The 18,081-nt window shown below is 38.5% G+C and overlaps 1 protein-coding gene across 4 annotated transcripts in view; it reads left to right on the top strand.

Moving 5' to 3' along the window:
• Positions 1 to 18,081, top strand: part of RBKS (ribokinase) — a 73,628-nt gene that overhangs the window by 43,697 nt on the left and 11,850 nt on the right. For all 4 annotated transcript variants that reach the window (XM_050972708.1, XM_050972709.1, XM_050972707.1 and 1 more), the window contains one exon: positions 8,078 to 8,266. In XM_050972708.1, coding sequence (XP_050828665.1) covers positions 8,078 to 8,266 — 189 coding nt within the window. The remainder of the gene's footprint in view (positions 1 to 8,077; positions 8,267 to 18,081) is intronic.

The following is an 18,081-nucleotide window of genomic DNA, read 5'->3' on the forward strand; positions in this document are numbered from 1 at the left end:
TTAGAGTTTTCTTTTTGTTGTATTTTATTGCTAGGGGACAGCCTTGAAAGAGGCATTCTTTAGAAGTGTAGCTTGCTGGATCCAGGGCTATTATTATTACCACCACATGGAGAAAAGAAAATGACTTCTATTTAGAGAACAAGAAATACAGGTGTATAATTATAATAGATCTCTGCTCACTCATCTACCTTTTCCTGCAGAGCTGGGGATACAGTTTGCATTCTTTTCTGCTGTTTTCTTTTAAAAAAGTAATTACCATGTGAAGATAGCTAGGATCACTGGATGCAAGGTCAGGCACAGAAATATGCTCTCTGCTGTTGAGGAGGCTCATCTCTTCTGAATGTATGGAAATGCTAGACATATGGGAGTTCCTGCCAGCCATATCATGGAAGCATAAATCCAAGTGTACAGCATATTCTGAGAACAACAATGGCTCATAAATACCTTTGTTTTTAGAAACAACCTTTTGAAACTTTGCAATGAAATAGATTATGTTAGCACAAATGTAGTATTCAATTTTGTTTGATTTCATTCTCTCTGTGTGTATCATTTGTATTGAATTGATTTTTAGGGATGAACTATTGCCATTGTTCCTTTCTTGTTGCTAAGAAAAAAAGGAAAAATCAAGCATTTGTTTTTTGTATGTCACAAGTTTGAAAACAGTTTTTTTAGTAATTGTTGTATGTTCATATACCATCTGTTTTCTGTTATCTTTCATGACTTTCTTTAATTTCAGATCTCTATAATGAGTACACTTGAGAAGTTTGATATACAGACAAATGTTTACATTCCCAAATAAAGGTTAGCAGTCTCATCTCTGTGTGGCACTTAAAATCAGCAAGTTAATTCTACAAATCTTGAAGATAATTCCAATTTTTTTAAACTTTATACATTCAACCAACTACATATGTATTTCCATCATCATCTTAAATTAGGGAGTACCTAAGACTTTGGTAATCCTGAACATATACTGGGAAAAGATCTTTTAATCCTATTTTTTAAAAAATTTCCCTTAGTATTTACTGGCACTTACAGTTAGAAAATAGCATTTGGATAAGATGGACCTTTTCTCTAAGCCACTATGGTCATTCTCTTGAATTTTATAAAATTATTATTCTCTAGGACCAAGTTTATTGAATGTCCTGCTTACAACTGCCTTCCTGAGGTGTTCTGTTCCAGCTCCATTGCCTCTCCTCCTTGGTATTTCTAAGTCTCAAATGTCTTCCTTCTAGCCAAAATCCTATTTGTGTTCCAGCTTTACCCCTTCTGGAATATTTTTTTTTTTTTTTTTTTTTTATCTGGTATTTTTAGCAACTTCAAGGGAAAAAAAAGAAGTGTATTTCTGCTTTATCTTTAATAAGTTTTGTAAATAGTTAATAAACCACCTTGGGTTTGAAGGTGAATTCTTTAGAGCTGCCCAGTTCAACTGCATCTAAAACATTATTTTAAACACTGATGTGAGCTCTAAGACAAGATTAAATTTACACAGATTTGGGCTTTTTTTTATTGCTTGGCTTGCCTTTCTTAGTAATTTATATTTGCAAGTATTTGTCACAATTTCATCATAATATCCCTCTCTTCCTTGTTCAGCAAGAAAAACTTTTAAATTATAAAATCCTGTGGCATAATACATGAACAGTATGTTTGTAAGAGAAAATGATGCTGGCTGTCAAACAGAACACCAGCCATGTAGTTTAAGACATTTTCATAGACTGTGTGGACTGTTTGTATTATCAAAGATGAGAAAAGGGGATGGTTCTTGTGTTTAGCTGGATTATTACTGAGTCAGAAGTTTCTGTTATTTACAGCTCTAAAGGTCAGGGTTTTGCTCTGCAATGCCTTTGTCACAGAACAGAAGTTTAAAGATGTCAGCTTTGGTGTCAGCCATGGGATGATGGCTCTCAAACATGCAAATATCAAATACAACATCAACACTTTCTATTCCATTCTTTATTAAAGGCTTTAGGAATTAATGAAATCACATGCAGTGTCTGGTATAACAGCACAGCTTATTCTTATGGATTTACGTGCTAGAGAGAAGCAAACAAAATTACACTATCAGTAAATTATCTACCATTAGTTTGTCTAGAAGGCTCTTCACAAGCTGTTCTTTTCACTCTTGCTTGTTGCAATAACAGGGGGTTTTATGTCTGACATTACTTTCTTTTAATGTGGTTCATGAACAAAAATGTCAGAACAAATCTTGCAAGGTTATCAGTTCTTTCACTGCTTAGCCTGTAGTTCAGTTTTATCTTTTCCCAGAAAGATCAAACTTGTTGAGACTAGTTTGTTAATTTCCAGATGTAGCACAGCCTAATCCCTGAGGTTTGTGCAGGAATGTGCTAGTTCTCCATTCCCTTAATTCTTCTAATGAAAAATAAATGTATCCAGTGTCATCCTGGTGAAAACTAATGGTTGTTCTTTTCAGTCATCTATAAATGTTGAAAAAGAGACAACCCTGTACCAGACAAGCTCTTTGGAATACTTACCATTTTTTTTCCCACGTATTTGTGTGGTTCCTTGCTGCAGATGGCTCTAGGCATAACCACAATGTCAATACAGTTCATGTGTTGTTTTTCTTTCTTAGCGTGTGCATGCAGTTACACAGCCCTGCAGGTTAGGAACCAAAATATATTGCACATCAGCAATTTCAATTTGATCCTAAACGTTTTGAAGAACAGCTGCTTCTCTGTTCAAAGGCTACTGAGGAGCCCTTCAGGAGAAGAAAAACTCCTGAATGGTTACAGCAAATGATTAAGTTTGACAAGCTATTTTTAATGCAAAATTGGGAACTACTTTCTCCCTAATGTAAAATGGATATCAGACCTCTCATCTAAAGAAGGCCTTGCAAAGATTTAATTAAATACTAGCATTGGAGCTTCAATAGTAGAAAGCAATACAAGTTAATTGCTGATTTTGTTAAAGCTGTAAGATGTATAAAAATAACACACAAAACCAGATACATTCCTACTGTTTCCTTTTAAGTGTCACTGTCTATTAACAGAGGATTGATAATTTGTTGGAATAAATATTTGTTAGTATGTCCAGAATCAAGAGACATTATTGCCTTTTGCAAGATTCAGAGAATATGAAGTTTATAAAACTTTATCTGTAGTCTGGGATAAGGACATTTAAGATACTGCCTGTTAATATAGAGAGATTAATAGTAAGAATAATCTTCCTTAAGGAAATATAATTGATCTCTCTAGGAGTCAAAACAAAAGCAGGTCCTTTGGAAATTCCTTTAGAAATAAAATATTTCAGAGCATCTCTTGAATTTGCCTCTTGTGTTTCAAGTAATGGAAAGCTACAATTCTGCCATTACATAGAAGTTGCCAGCAATTCACAGTATATTTTAATTCCATCTTTGTTCTAAACCCCTTTTTATCAGTTGCTGGAAAGTATGAATTTTCCCATATTTAGTCTGAAATGAAAGATGTTACTTTTGGGAGGGAAATTATAGCTTCAGGCCAATTCATTTCAATCAGTTTTTAATTATTCTAGCACGATAAGTATTTCTGCCGGCCTGTATGTAAAAATTTTTAAATTTGAAACAACTGGAACTAGCTTGGCTTGTGGCCTGACCTTGCAATTTCTTATACACTAAATCTGTTGTAGTACTTCTTGGGGACTGTTCACATGTGTTAGAATTAATGAGATTGAGCTCTTGTTTTGTCATTCTCAAAAGAAATCTTACAAGGTACAGGCCAAGTTTGTAGCCAACTCATTTGCTGTGTTTAAAGATTTGAAATGAAAAGTATTTTAAATCATCATATGCAGTTTTAGATGCATTAGCCTTAAAACTGGGATAGTTTCCCTGTTATTATTTATTATTTCTCTTCCAGTAGTACCTGGGAACATTTGCTAAGTTGTTATTGTGCTTGGTGCCCAATGATAGACTGCTCCCCAAGGAATTAATGCTTCTTGTTATTTCACCAGTTTATATTTGGTGAGGATCAGGGGATTGTGGAAGTTAGGAACAGACCTCTGGATGTTCAACTAGTCCAACACCCTGGTGAAACCTGTCCAGTTTAGGATGGATTGCTCAGGGCTTTGTCCAGTCAAGTTCTGAATCTCCCAAGGCTGGAGGCTGCATGACCTCTGGGCACGTGTTCCGCTGCTTCATCACCCTTGTGGTGAAACAGCTTGTCCTCATATTGGAATTTCCCATGTTCTAGTTTGTGCTTGTTGTCTCTAGCCCTATCCCTATGCACCTTCAAGAAGACTCTGCCTTCATCTTCTCTATACCCACCTACTAAATTGCCCTAGACAGCAATTAGATTTTCCCTTAGCCACGAGTTCTTAAGGTTGAACAAGCCTGCTTCTCCCAGCCTCCTCTTGTATGTCCTGGTCTCTGGCCCTCTGACTGTCTTGATGGCCTTCCACTGCAGTATGCTGTGGTAGGTCAGTGTCTTACTTGTGCCAGAGTTCCCAAAACTAGATATGATGCTGCAGATTTGGTTGTGCAAATGCCAAGCATGGGATCCAGAACATCTCAGTGGAAGTGGCTGCCCCAAATGCATCACAGCAAGGAACAGCTGGCAAATGCTCCTGTGCTGGGAACGTTCTCAGTTGTAGCCAGTGTAAATTACTGTTGCTGTTGAAAGAAGTTAATTGGTTTGGGTTGACTTTTGTGGGTAATGTGGGACTCAGGGTGGTGTTAGTTTTAACACAGATCTGCCTTGCAATCATAGTTTGTTTCCAGGCCACACCAGTGGCTGTTCTGGCACATGAGAATGGGCTATTTGGACAGGAGTGGCAAGGAAAAAGCAGGGCCATTTTCTTTTACGTACCACTTCTGGTCTGTGTCAGCTTACCATGACTAGACTCCACAGTCTAAAGAGAGACAGAGACATAACTAAGATTAGTAAAGACTATGGCCAAGAACCTTCCTATCTATGAAATTAAAAGCTTTAGTTAATTTTTTCTACCAGTCTTGCAAACAACATTTTGAAAATAGTATGTAGATTGATTATATAATATCCATCATAGGTTTATTCTGACAGCAGTTGTGTGGAATGCCATCTTGCTTTAATAAGTCCATTTAACTGAGTAGTTTTATGAGACTAGCTGCAGAAAAATAAAATTCTTCATTTGGTGCTCTTTTGTAAAGTATGATGGCAAATGTCCACATTGGGCTTTTACTATTGTTATTTAATTTTTTCTTTACATAACCATTAGTTATTTCCCTCAATTGTACCACAGTTTGTTTTTAAAATAAGATTCTACTGAAGGGAGGAACTTAAAAACTCACCACAGTATTTAACATCAGTTGACATTTACTGCAGTTTCTAATCATTGGCACAGAATCTGTCTGGCTTCTGCTGCTTTTATGGTTCTTCCAGCTTGTTCCAGTGTTTTTTAGTTGTACCATCCTGCTGTAGATGAGTTAGATGAAAATGTTTTGAAGCAGCCAAAGATCTACTTTTATGCAGACTCTGTTCAAAAAATTTTGTTTATTGGTATAAACAGTGTAAAGATGAAAAGAAAGATTTCTACAAATATCTGTCCCAAAACAATTCTTTCACTACTAAAACAAAAAATCCTTTTGATTTGGGACATGGGAAGCACAAAGAGGAGTCCTGTCATAATGCTAAGCATACAGGTTGTGCATTTCATTAGGAAGAATTATTATATTTAAATACTTCATTTACCTTTCTCATGAGCTTACAGAAGTATAAATATCAGGTAAATAAACCAATATTAGATTTTCTGTTACTCTACCAAAACCAAATCCACTTTCCTTCTGGAGACTTTGCTACAGAGGTAGAATGTTTAGAATTATTGCCCCTCATAAAGTAATTGGAAATTTCAGTTTGCCCGTTTCATTCAAGGATTTGTGTTATTTGTAAATTATTTTTATTCTTGTAGCACAGGGCACCAGGTGTTCTGAATACAGGAATACATAATTCCTGCTCCAGAGATATTCAAATTCATGAAGACACTTGGACTCTTTAGACACTTGACTGTACATATATATTTTAATATTATATGTCATCTATCTGTAGTTACTCCAAAACAATTATTAGTGAATTGATTTCCTGGAAACCTTGTAATAAGATACATTCAAAAGGTTTTGTGAGATACTTTTGAAAAAGAATTTCTTACTTGAAAATACTTTTGTAACCTTTTAAAGACTGAAATATGTTTGATATATTTGATACTGCAAGAGAAGTTTGAGCAGCATAGTGGCAAGTCAAAGAGAAAATTGGACAGATTTAGTTGCCTTCTTATAATTTAGATCTTATTATATTCTTGTCTGGGATCAGTGTGGTTAAAAAAAGTAATTTTAAGTTGCGTGTACGCTCTGACCACGCCTTGCCCCCGCAGTGCACCAGTTTAACAGCCGAGTCCTGCCCCGCCAGGCTCTGCCCCAATAGTGACCAGATCGGCAGCGCCCGAAATAACTCGTGCATTTGTCCAAGTAGGGACTGCAGCACTTAGTCATGTGCGCTTAAAAACTAAAGCGATTGAGTGCTCTGCCAGTGATACTATGAAGGCCGGGGAGTGTGTTGGCATGAGGTGGCCCTGCGGAGCCCAGGGTGGCCGCTCTCTCCGGGGACACTCAGGGCTGACACTCAGGAAATGCCAGCGGCAGCGGCGGCGCTGACTCACGGCCGGGGGCGGCGTGCGCTCCCCGGCCCCGCTGCCCGCCCGCTCTCGCTGCGGCCACGGACGCGCTCCCCCAGCGCTTGTTCAGTCCCTGCAGTGTACAGCTTGCTACGCCAAGAACTGCGAGCGCTGAATTCAACCTTCAGTCGCGCACAGGAAGGTAGTTTTGAAATATTTCAGCAGCTGTTTTCCCAAGAAGCGGAGCTGCCCATGCGGCAAAGGTCAGGAAAGTAGCTGCTGAATAGGTTCCAAAGAAAGTTTTCCACTGAAAATAAGTGTGGAAGTTATGCTCGGCTGTGAAGCAGGTATCTGAAAATGCTTCAGACTGCATTCTTCAAGATGCAGCAGCAGCCTTGTAATGCGAGCTACAGGAAGGCTTCCCTTTTCTAAGGCAAGCAGGACAAAATTTAGCGAAGACAGCAAAATGTAATGTGCAAATGTCTGTTTACTTACAGTTGAAGGCATACAGTATTATGCAGGAGAACTGCCTGGTAGGCTGTTTCAGGGAAAAGACAATTTCTCTTCTTTTTCTTCCTGTTTCATTCATGTTTTTTTCCCTTCCAAAAAGAAGAGAAAAAGCACATTACACTTGACAATACAATGCCATCAAGAAAATGTGTGAAGTGGTGAAAATGTTGTTTGATTCTGAAGTCTTTATTGCAGATTTTGGTGAAGTTTTGTTCTTAGCTGTGTGGAACTAGAAGAGATTAATTTTAAGACCCAGCTGGGAGAAGTTTACTTAAGCTCACCATCAGTTAGAAGAAGAGTTTAACTGCATTTGTACAGAGCCAGCACAGTTGACAGAGACATATGGACATGACTGTAACACAAAGATATAATAATTTTTTAATGGGCCTTTGTCCAAAGGTGGCTTCAGATAAATTTTAGCTATTCTCATCCAAAAATATATATTAAACTGAACAGAGTGGTCAAAGTTGAGCAATTTTTTTTCTTCCTGAAAGAGATTTTCCCTTGTGATGTCCCTTTAGTTAGCTCAACATTGAGAATTTTAAAAAGTATTTTAAAAGTTTCTCACTTAGTGATATATTTCCCTCAAGAATAATGACGAAGTTGATTTGCAGCATTTTTTCACATTAAACCGCAAAACGCTTTTGCCGAGACTGTGTCACTGTGTCTATTTCACAGATGAATAAACAGAGGCATGTGGGAGAAATGTGATTTTACTATGGGTTGTATAGCAGGTAAGTTGTAGAAGCTGGAGCAGAACCCACACCTCCTGTGTCTCTCTGCCTAGGCAGCTCTCTGTTAGTCTGCTGTGCCTGAAGTACACACTCATTCCAAGCAAGGAGCAAGACACAGCTGAATATCAGCGTGGGAAGCGGTTTCACGATCATCCTACAATACACATTTTTAAAAGATACTAAATACTGTTTTCAAATGCAACAGTTGTCCAAAAATGAATGCTGTCAGATTATGATTTTCATTTGCGTGGGTTGTTTTCCAGGCAGAGATTTTAACGGGCATCCCAGTTGGCAACCTTGAAGATGCTGAAAAGGTGGGACGCATGCTGTTAGCAAGAGGGTGTAAGCTCGTAATTGTTACTCTTGGAGCAGAAGGCTGCATGATGATATCAGGAGACGAAGCCATTCCAAAGCACGTTCCTGCTGGGAAGGTCAGGGCTGTGGACACTACGGTACGTTTTTGTGGTTTAACTGTCTTGCTTTGGAAAAGACTGCTTAAGCACTAGGGGAAAGCAGTGAGTAATCAGCCAAATCTTTGGGCACTAGCACAAAGGCTAATTTATGATGTGAAATTGGTATCTTGCTTCCAGTGTCTCCTATATTAAATATCAATTCACCTGAGTTTTATAGTCTGTATTGTAGATGAGCTAGAACTATCATACATACTTGAGGTGTCCTCAGGTTCCTCCTTTACTGAAGTACCTGTCTCTAACTGTAGTATGTGATGCCACTGGATTGAGCTGCTGTCCTGTTTTTCACCTTTGCCCTTTCATTTAATTCATCTTGTCTAGAACTCAAACACTGAGAGAGAATGGAGATACTACTCACAGTCTGAAACTGAATGTTTGATTCTTCTGACAAAGCATGAATTACTTACCAAATCTAGCAAAAGGTGATTAAAGACATAATTTTTACAGAATATTGTGGAAAAGCCCAAAAGTTCCTACTCTTTCATGAAGACTGTTTTATGATGCTAGGTAAGGGATACTTGGTCAGGTGCATTTCAATCTTTGACATTAGGATACTTTTTTGCTTCCTGCTCAGAAGTAAGTGCAGAAAACATGCTCTGTTGAAACCACAAAATACAATACCCCCAGCAAAAGAGAAAAACAGGACAGGCAATAGTTAAGATATCATTGCTATGAAAACCTTACCACATTGCACATATGGGGCTATTTTGTGTTCCTAGTATTATCTGACATAAATCCAAAATAATTCCAGTGGAGTTACTGAGAGCAGAGCAGGTCACGTTATATGTACTGACTATACATTTAAATGCCTGTTATAATAACGTCATATTACATATGTTCTGTTACAATAGTTCATTAAAATCCTGGAGATTTTACCATCTGGTACGTTCCATATCTGAATTGCATTAATAACAACTAGTTCTTGTAGCATGTTTTTTATCCATGGACCTCATACTGATTCACAAAGAGGAAAAGCAACTGCTTAAAGGATGAGGAAGCAGAGGCAGAGGGAGCTGAAATTACCTAGGTCAGTAACATGCAGTAGCAGAGCTAAGAGTAAAGTCACTTCATCTCAATCAGAAGATTGCTTATAGGTTTGGACTGTAATGTTCTGATACTGTGGAAAGCGTTGTTTCATTGGTCAGTATAATCTTTTTCTGCATAGCTCTGAAATAGAGATGCTTTGGTTTTATTTTTCTCTTTTGCCCCTTTGTCATTTAGAAGTTTGACCTTGGGTTTGTACTGGTTTTGGAATGTCTTGAATTTCTAATTAGGGGAAGAAGACATCACTAAGGTTCTTGGTTCATGCATAAGGTTCTTGGTAGAGCATTACAGACTCCAAGCTGGCTCTGCTTGCTGTTAGCCCAGAATTAGAAGTGCCAAGGAAGTGAAAAGCAGAGCTCCCAAAGCTCTGAAAAGAGCTCTCCCAAAGTCCAGAAGCAGGGTTTATTAGCTTGGGAGCAACACCTTGTGAACCTGGCAGTACAGCTTCTTGCTCTGAGCTGGTAAATCCACTGCTGCTGTCAAAGCTTACTGTTAGAACTTCTTCTCTATCACACAGAAGTGATGTTGAAGAAATATGTGTGATCTGCTTCTTCAAAAGAAGAAAACTGCTTCCAGATCAGCTATTGTTTGATATCTTAAAGATTTGCTGCTCTTGGAATAAAGCAGCAATACTGAAACCACACACTGTGGATGAAAAATGCTTTTTATCTTGCCTAGCAGCTCGGAGTTTCATGTCTGAACGAATGTAATGTGCCTCTTTAAAAAAAAAATCATTTTATTTTAAATAAAAACCAGTTTCTTTTAATTTACTAAATCCTTGCCCTGCCTCCTTGTGGCCAACAGGTTATTGGCTTGCACATAGCAGAGGATTTTCACAGTTAATTTTGTTAATCTACTTAAATACCAGTGGGTTGTTTTCAGTAAAACAGCTGTGCTTGGTTTATTCTTGCAGCCTGAATGAAAAAATATGTGTTGGCCTTCCATTATAAAAGTCTTACAGTGCTTAGCCTGATTATCACTTTGCCTGAAAGCAAGTGGTTTTAAAGCAACCCTCACAAACACTAAGCAAAATAATGTCATCCTCAACTAACCTGGATTGCTCTGTTATTAAAATAAGCATTAAACATTCCAGTAGGATGTGTTACTTTCTTCAAGGCATGTCCACAGTAGATCCTTTCCCAGAGGAAGGATCCAACTTGTAAGGTGGCTTACCAAGTAGCCACCTACCCACAGGGTATTCAGAGTTGTTCATGTGTATGCTCTTAGCCTGCTGTTTGATACTAAAAAACAGTTGCTACTTTAAACTGCTCTGACTTCAGCATCTCGAGAGACTGGGCACAATCACATTGGGTTTTGTGCCTGTATCTGTATTGATACTGTTTAGAACTGCAGAAGGTGAAGTTACTGCCAGACAAAGAGTTAAATGACACGTGTATCCTATCACAGAATTTGCAAAAGGCTGCAGAATCCTTATTAAAAAGCAGAGATTTCCATTTAGGAGATACACATGCAAGATACAAAATTAGCTTCAAAGTCCCCTTTCACTGTAGAAATTTTCCATGGCTGCTACCACTGCAGCTTCAGTACTGCCCCCTGGTAATTTCTGTTCTGCACAGCAATTTTAGGATTTTTTGAACAACAAAATACTTGGGTAGGTACAGCCACATGATTAAGAACTTGAGTTCCTTGTCCCAGTTTGTGTGCTCCCCATTCTCCATGTTCACAGGTTCATCAGAGACACTAAGGGTTGATAGGCTGTAGAGCCTGGCTCTTCCTCCCTGCCCTTGAGGTGGTTAATCTAAGTGTTTATTGGCAGAACACTGGGAAAAGCTGGCTCCATCTCCCACTCTGTGGTGGAACATGAATCTTCAAGATTGAAAATCTGGCGTTTTTCACCCACACTAAATCAATACTATAAAGAGGGAAAAAAGGCTTGTTGATTCTCTTTTTTAGCACTAATTATCTTAGTGTGGGCTTTAGTAATGTATGCAATGCTTCTCATGACTGTTAGCAGAACTCTCCATACACAGTCCAAAACATGTAGAGCACGAATAGTTGTTCAGAGGGAAGTTTTGCAAGACATAGTATTGTAAAGCTGAAACATCTGTTTCTCCTGTTATAGCTAAACAGTGCAATAAGCTTTTGTTAAGAAAATTAACTTTCCCTTCATTTTACTAGTTCTTGCTATCTACTTTCTGTATGAAAATTTTGAATAAACAGAAAAATAAGTGAATTACTGCAAAACCATCTTCGAATTTTCTCTGCGACAGAAAGATCTGATTAAGCCCACCAGCTTTATCAATTTGTATTTGAAACAGTTGACGTACATGAGACATTTGACACATAATAAAGTACTAATATAGCTATACATTATATTCTATTTTCATTACTTTAAATAGTTGCTTTTAAATTTACTTGACTATATTAAGTTGAATACATGCATTTACTTTATTTTTGGAAGAAGCTATTTCTACTCTAGGTGAAACTAGTACATGAAGCTACATTAAAATAGCTGTGAAGGATAATTATATAATTCCATTTATATGACACTTCTGTTGGTAGCAGAAGGTTTCACAAATCATTCACAAATCTGATAAGCATTCCACAGAAAACAATAATATCACACACACTCATTTTGCAGTTGTGAGTTTGTGAAGCGGCTTGCCTGCTGCTGAAGCAGGAGCACAGCTGAGGTGGAGCACAGCAGCTGCTCACAGACAGCTGTGGGACATGACCAAACTCCATCATGACAGAATTGTACTTGAGGTGAAGGGGATGATCTGTGTGATGAACCAGACGATGATCCTGGATTTTGACACCTGCTGCTGCAGTAGCCCTGAACAAGCCATCTTGGCAGAGACATGTGTGGTCCATTGAGATAGAAGACCACAACATCATCCATACTGGAGAAGGAGGCTCTGCTCTTTTTGTCCCTTCACCCTTGCTCTCCCCCTCTGCTTCTGACAATCACACAAAGTGTAATTTACAGCACTATTTACATCTATTTACATTTGCTAATTATATTCTATTGAAACTGCCAAGGAAAATTTGTCAGAAGAATGTAATTACTCGAAGCTGGAATATGGCCAGCAGTGAGATTAGTTCCCTTCCATTTTGAAAAAAGCACTATGGGATAGTATGGAGCTGAGCACTTCAAGTGATAGCTGGGAACCAAGTCAGTACTTGAGGTACTGCCAGAGGCCTGCCTGAGGCTCAGTAGATGCAGGTGGACTTCAGAGGGGCATTCAGGCTGTCTGGAGCTCCAGGTTACTCAAGATCTGGGCTTCAGAGCCATGCCAGGCCTCCTCTGGAGGTGGGGCAGTCTGGTGGTCAGCGGCAGTGGCAGGCTGGAATGTGTCCTCTGGTTCTGGGATTTGCTCTGTGGTTCTGCCGTTGCTCCTTGCAGCTGGAGTTGGGGTGTCCTGTCTAGGGTCCATGACTCACATCAGAGAGATGGCGCTGGCAAAATCTCTCCTGTGCAGCAGCATTAGTGGAAAAGGGGGGGTTCTCTGAGTAAGCTGGGACTGCCCCTCTTTTGGCCCCCCATTTCTAGGTTACAGCAGGAAGATCACTTTGAGGAGGAGGGATATCTAGAGTTAGTTTTTAGAACCTCCAGTTTGTACCAGAACCTAGCTTGGATCAAGATGACGAACATATACTTGCTCCAGTTAGCGTGACTTTCTAATTTTGACTCATCTGGTCTTGTAAATGCATAGTATGATTGCTCTATTTAAGATCTCCTCATCAGTTGACCTCTACACATACCACTGTTGTGTGGAAAAAGTCCTGCATTAGCACACTCACAGCCAGGAGATCAGGCATCTGCATCTCTAGCTTAGGCATGGATGTATTTTCTTGCAAGGCAAATGGATGCACTTGAGCACACAATATTTAAATGAAAATTTGGAATGACTTCTTACAACCTTGCCCCTAGTAATCACAGCAAATCAACAGTCACTCTTTTAAATATCATGGAGAACCAAAATGCTTAAGTTTGCAGTATTTCTAAGCACAACCATTAAATTTATCATGTAATTTCTTATATTATCAGCATTTTCCCTGTCTGGTTGTGCTTTTTGGATGAAGAGATTGCACAACCTGCTAAGAGAGGCTCACAGGTTGAAGTGCCGTGCTTGTAAACATGAAAGTCATTTAGGAGAAAGGATAAAATTCAACATTTAATCTACTCTGCCTGAAATTTGACATGAGCATATGATTTATTTTATGTAGTCCTTTTCTGTGCAAAGTTCTCAGAGATATGATACATACTATTTGTCATAATCAAAAATGTTACCATTATTTTTTCATGTCAGTTCTACAAAAGAAAGGCTCATTGCTACAGTATGAATTGTCATCAGATGTTTTGTGCTCAAATCTTGTTGTTTCCCTCAGATTTCTTAATACAATTTATTAGATCTGTCTCTTCTATTAGGAGAGGGAATTATGAAGGCTGTCTTTAAACAGTAAATTGCTCACTGGGCAGCTTTGTATTGAACACTGAAGATGTTACACAACCTTTATTTTAATGAAGCCTCATATAAGTGTATAGCTGTATAATTTTAGATATGTCACAGTATTCAGGCCTGTGCAGCAATTGTGGTCTAAAGAAGGCAGTGTGGTTTAGCAATTTTAACAAAGGACTGATTAAGAGTTCCAGGGCTCTGCAAAAGACTTGCTGTAAATCCTTGGAAGAGTTACGTGTCTTCTTTGTATCCCAATTTATCTGTCCATAAATTGGAGCTGCTATTAATGTGTTGCATATAAGCCATGAGAAGTCTGTTAGAGATCAGAACAGAACCTGGGAGGCCTTTTTCCCAGGCTTTTCATATAACCTCAGGCCAGTTGGGCTTCTTTGGGGGCTTTGCAAACTCATTGAAGTGCTTCTGCTTGAAGTTGAGAGGTCTTGTCTGTAAAAATATGGTTTACACTAAAATTCTCTGACTTAGCTGTATCTTCTGGTTTGGAGGAAGCCTGAGCCAGAGGAGTGAAGTGGACACTGAAATAAAGCCTTAGAATATAAATAAATCCAAACCAGTCCTCCTAATAACAGCAATTCTTTGTCTCCTGACTTTGTGGCCTAACGTCTGAGGCTCAAGGGGATATAAATACAACACTCTGTGCAATGACTAATTACTCAAAATTCTGTGCATCAGCAGAAGTGGGACTTGTGGTTGACTCTAATATTATCAAATGCCTTTGCTATTTAATAATCTTGTAGCCGTGCATTATTTAGCATGCTGTTTGCACAAAGAACAGTGATTTTATTTCAGTTATCTCTCAACAAAGTAAAAATGCAGCTGGTAGTAAATGAAGCATTTGGCAGACAATGTGTCTGATGTACAGTTCTCTAACTTGCTAAGAAAAGAAAAATGTTGACTGTTTAACCTTTTCCTACCCAAGGATGTAGCAAGGAGTAAACCTTTGTGGTTTTCTATTTTCTTTTTTTCCTTAACCCTAAAATGTATCTTTTCTTTTTTCTTTTTCACTTTTTCCTTTTCTTTTTCCTTTTCCTTTCCTTTTTCTTTTTCCTTTTCTTTTTCTTTTTCTTTTTCTTTTTCTTTTTCTTTTTCTTTTTCTTTTCTTTTTCTTTTTCTTTTTTTCTTTTTTCTTTCTTTTTTCTTTTTCTTTTCCTTTTTCTTTTTCTTTCTTCTTTTTCTTTCCTTTTCCTTCCTTTTTGTTTTATTTTTTCTTTTTCAGTTCTTTTTCTTTTTCAGTTTTTCAGTTTTTCTTTTTCTTTTGCTTTTTCTTCTTCTTTTTTGTTTTCTTTTCTCTTTTTTCTCTTTTTTTCTCTTTTTTTCTTTTTCAAGTCTTCTTCTTTTTTTTTCCTTTTTCCTATCTTCCCTCTAATTTTCAAGGAAAGAGAAGTTACTACTGGGCAAACATCTTATTATTCAGTGGAGTTTATTCAGACACACCAACACAGAATAATTATGCTCAGAGTTCCCATTAACATCCCACAAAACGAGAGCATAATAGCTTCCTTTCTTTAACATGCAGCCCAAATAGGTTATTAAACATGTTTAGTTCCAGTCATAGCCCACTTTCTGACTTAGCCTTCTGGATTGCCTTTTTTACAAATATGGAATCCATTGAATTTTGGAACAGAAAAACCATGAGGAGTCAGTTAATCTGCCAGGCCCTCCAATCAGTGATCAGCACTGTAAGCCTAAATAAAGCTGCATCTATTATGTTTGAAGTTCAGCTGAACTGTGAAAGGGCACATGACTGAAATGACTGCATGTGAGTTGACTCACAGTGAAGTCTAGATGGGACTTGCTTAGTTCCTCATGGGTTTCTGTTTCTGATTCAGGCCTTCCAATGACACTTCAGTCTGTTAAGGCTTGGTCAGTGGCCTAAGGGAATACAGATATCCAGTGACAGGAGGGATTGCAAGAGTGGCATCCCTCTGCATTGGCAGTCAACTGAGAAAATGTGCAGCAAGCTGGATGCACCCTCTTTCCCCTTGGAGAGCAGAAAGCTATATTATCCCCCTTATATACAAATTGGAAAAGTGGAACAAAAATATTGGTGACTGGGTGCACTGAAGCACAGGCTAAAATTGTTCTGCTCCAAGTTATATAGGGAGTTGGAGTGATGAGCCAAAAATGAAGCACAGGCATATATTGTCCCATGCTGCTCTCTTAACTTCTGGACAACATTGTCATGGAAGGAAACACTGTTTATCTGCCTAGTAACTGTCTATTTTAATCTGGAAGAACAAACAATGTAAACAAAATGAGCAAACAGAAGCAGGCTTGTACAGAACAATTTGCAGTCTTGTTTTCCAGTGGAAGATTCCATGGACCACCCATGCTCTAGTCCTTTTCTCAACCACGGAGCATCTAATTAAATCCCTTTCCATTCCTGACTCTAAGTGGAAGAGAGCCTACAGTCCTGTACAGTTTCTTTCCAGATGGAAATGCATAATTTAACAGAGATACAGCTGACAGGGAGAAGTGGGCCCAAAGCAGTATTAGCATTTGCCACAAATTGCATTAAATTACAAGGGGTACTTAATGAAGACATTTTATAAAAAGAAGATTAAAGCCAATATTTAGTTTTTAAGCCCCTTCTAAGATTGTAGTGTGCCAGGCAACAAAAAACTCAGTAAAACTACATTAGTGATACCAAGAGTTGTTTAGTTTTGCTACACATGATCAGTGACAAGTCATGGCATTGTGTCCCATTGTGTCCTACAGCTTTATTCCATATACACATATACATACACAAAAAGTTGCTAAGCACCTTACATTATTTACAACAGAAGGAAAGTACTATTCAGAATGCTGTTTTGTAGATAGGGAACAAAATATGCAGACACTGGCTCTTCAGTGGCAAATGAACCAGTTTCTCTTGTTTAACCATGACTTGTTCTCTATGCTCATCTTAAAAAAAATAGGAACTGGAGGAAAATTTTTGTCAGGTTATCAGCTATTTCATTTTTAGAACTGGATATCATTTTAAATATCCACATAAAGGAGAAAGTACCTAGCAATGCGGAATTGCTTTGCATTGGATGCTTCTTGAAGAGGCTGTAGGGAGTTTATGGAAGTATGCTATGAGAGCAGGTGCTTTGGCTCCACCACTGGCATACTGAGACACATTCCACTTTGGAAATTAACCCAGTGGATTATTGTTCTGGACATAGAAAGGCAGGGATGCTGGCAGTGTATGTGTAGCAACTCGAGTGTTTTCTCTGTGGGAGAACATGGGAATGATGCCACATCCAGCATCTGCACCTGAGAATACATTCGGATGAGGTCTAGAGAGGCTGAGTTCTGAAATATCTTTGTGCCATTTCACTTCTGGGATGCTTTAATAAATGAAACAATGGTATAATTTATGCAGGTTGAGAGCAGAGCAGGAAATTACTTAGATTGCTTCTCTTGGGCTAACCATGGAGTGCAACACAAGTCAAAAACATTACAGCAAAACATGCTGCATCCCTTTTATTATCTGCTCTTCTCCTCTTGACTTTATGATGAGTCCAGCTCAAGATCTCCTCCAAGAAGATGCTCAGTCCTTTTATGTAGCTCACCCTGTGCTGGAGCAGATCCTGGGCTGCCAGTGCACATGAGGAGTGCCAGTTGTAATGGTAGCTAGCACTCTGGGTTATCTGAGTTGCAGAAAGGATGAAGAGGAAGGAAGACCAACTGTGTGCAGTCATCCTTTCTAATGCAATTCCTGCAGTTAAAAATAGCTAGTGGAAGCTGGCACTTCTGGCACATCCAGAGCGTCACCTTCCCAAGTATCTTTTTCTGGCCTGAGCTGTAGGAAGCTGCAAATGCAATCCTCTGTGTAATAGTGCAGCATATTCTTGGCCAAACCCCTCATCATTTTTTTCCTCTTCATGGTTAGCTAACCAATGTTATATGCCTCCCTTTCTTCTTTAAAACTGTTCTCTGCAGAACCAAGTATCATCCAGGCTATTGTGGAACATAACTTACTCTTCACAATTTCTTCACATCAGTTCTGGCTGTGGTGAGAGAGGGAAGGCAAATCTGGCTCTGGAGCCCCTTACCAGCCTAGTTGCCCTGAAATGCAGTAACAATGATATTGAACAATATCAGATTTCAGGATTTCACCCAACAGGGTTTTCAATGCCAAGTAATTTTCGTCACTACAGAAACCAGAAAGGTTTGAGTTAGATTGGTGATATTGCATAATTGGGTTTTCAAAAGAACAAGAAGAGAGAAATGAGAATAGTGGGGAAATCAGGCTTCTTGCTTTTGCAAATTGTAACTGCAGAAAATGCCAGAAGTTATATTTCTTATCAAGACCAAAAGAGTTAA

The sequence above is a fragment of the Serinus canaria genome, chromosome 3, assembly GCF_022539315.1.
Source record: "Serinus canaria isolate serCan28SL12 chromosome 3, serCan2020, whole genome shotgun sequence".
In the NCBI taxonomy this organism is placed as follows: domain Eukaryota; kingdom Metazoa; phylum Chordata; class Aves; order Passeriformes; family Fringillidae; genus Serinus; species Serinus canaria.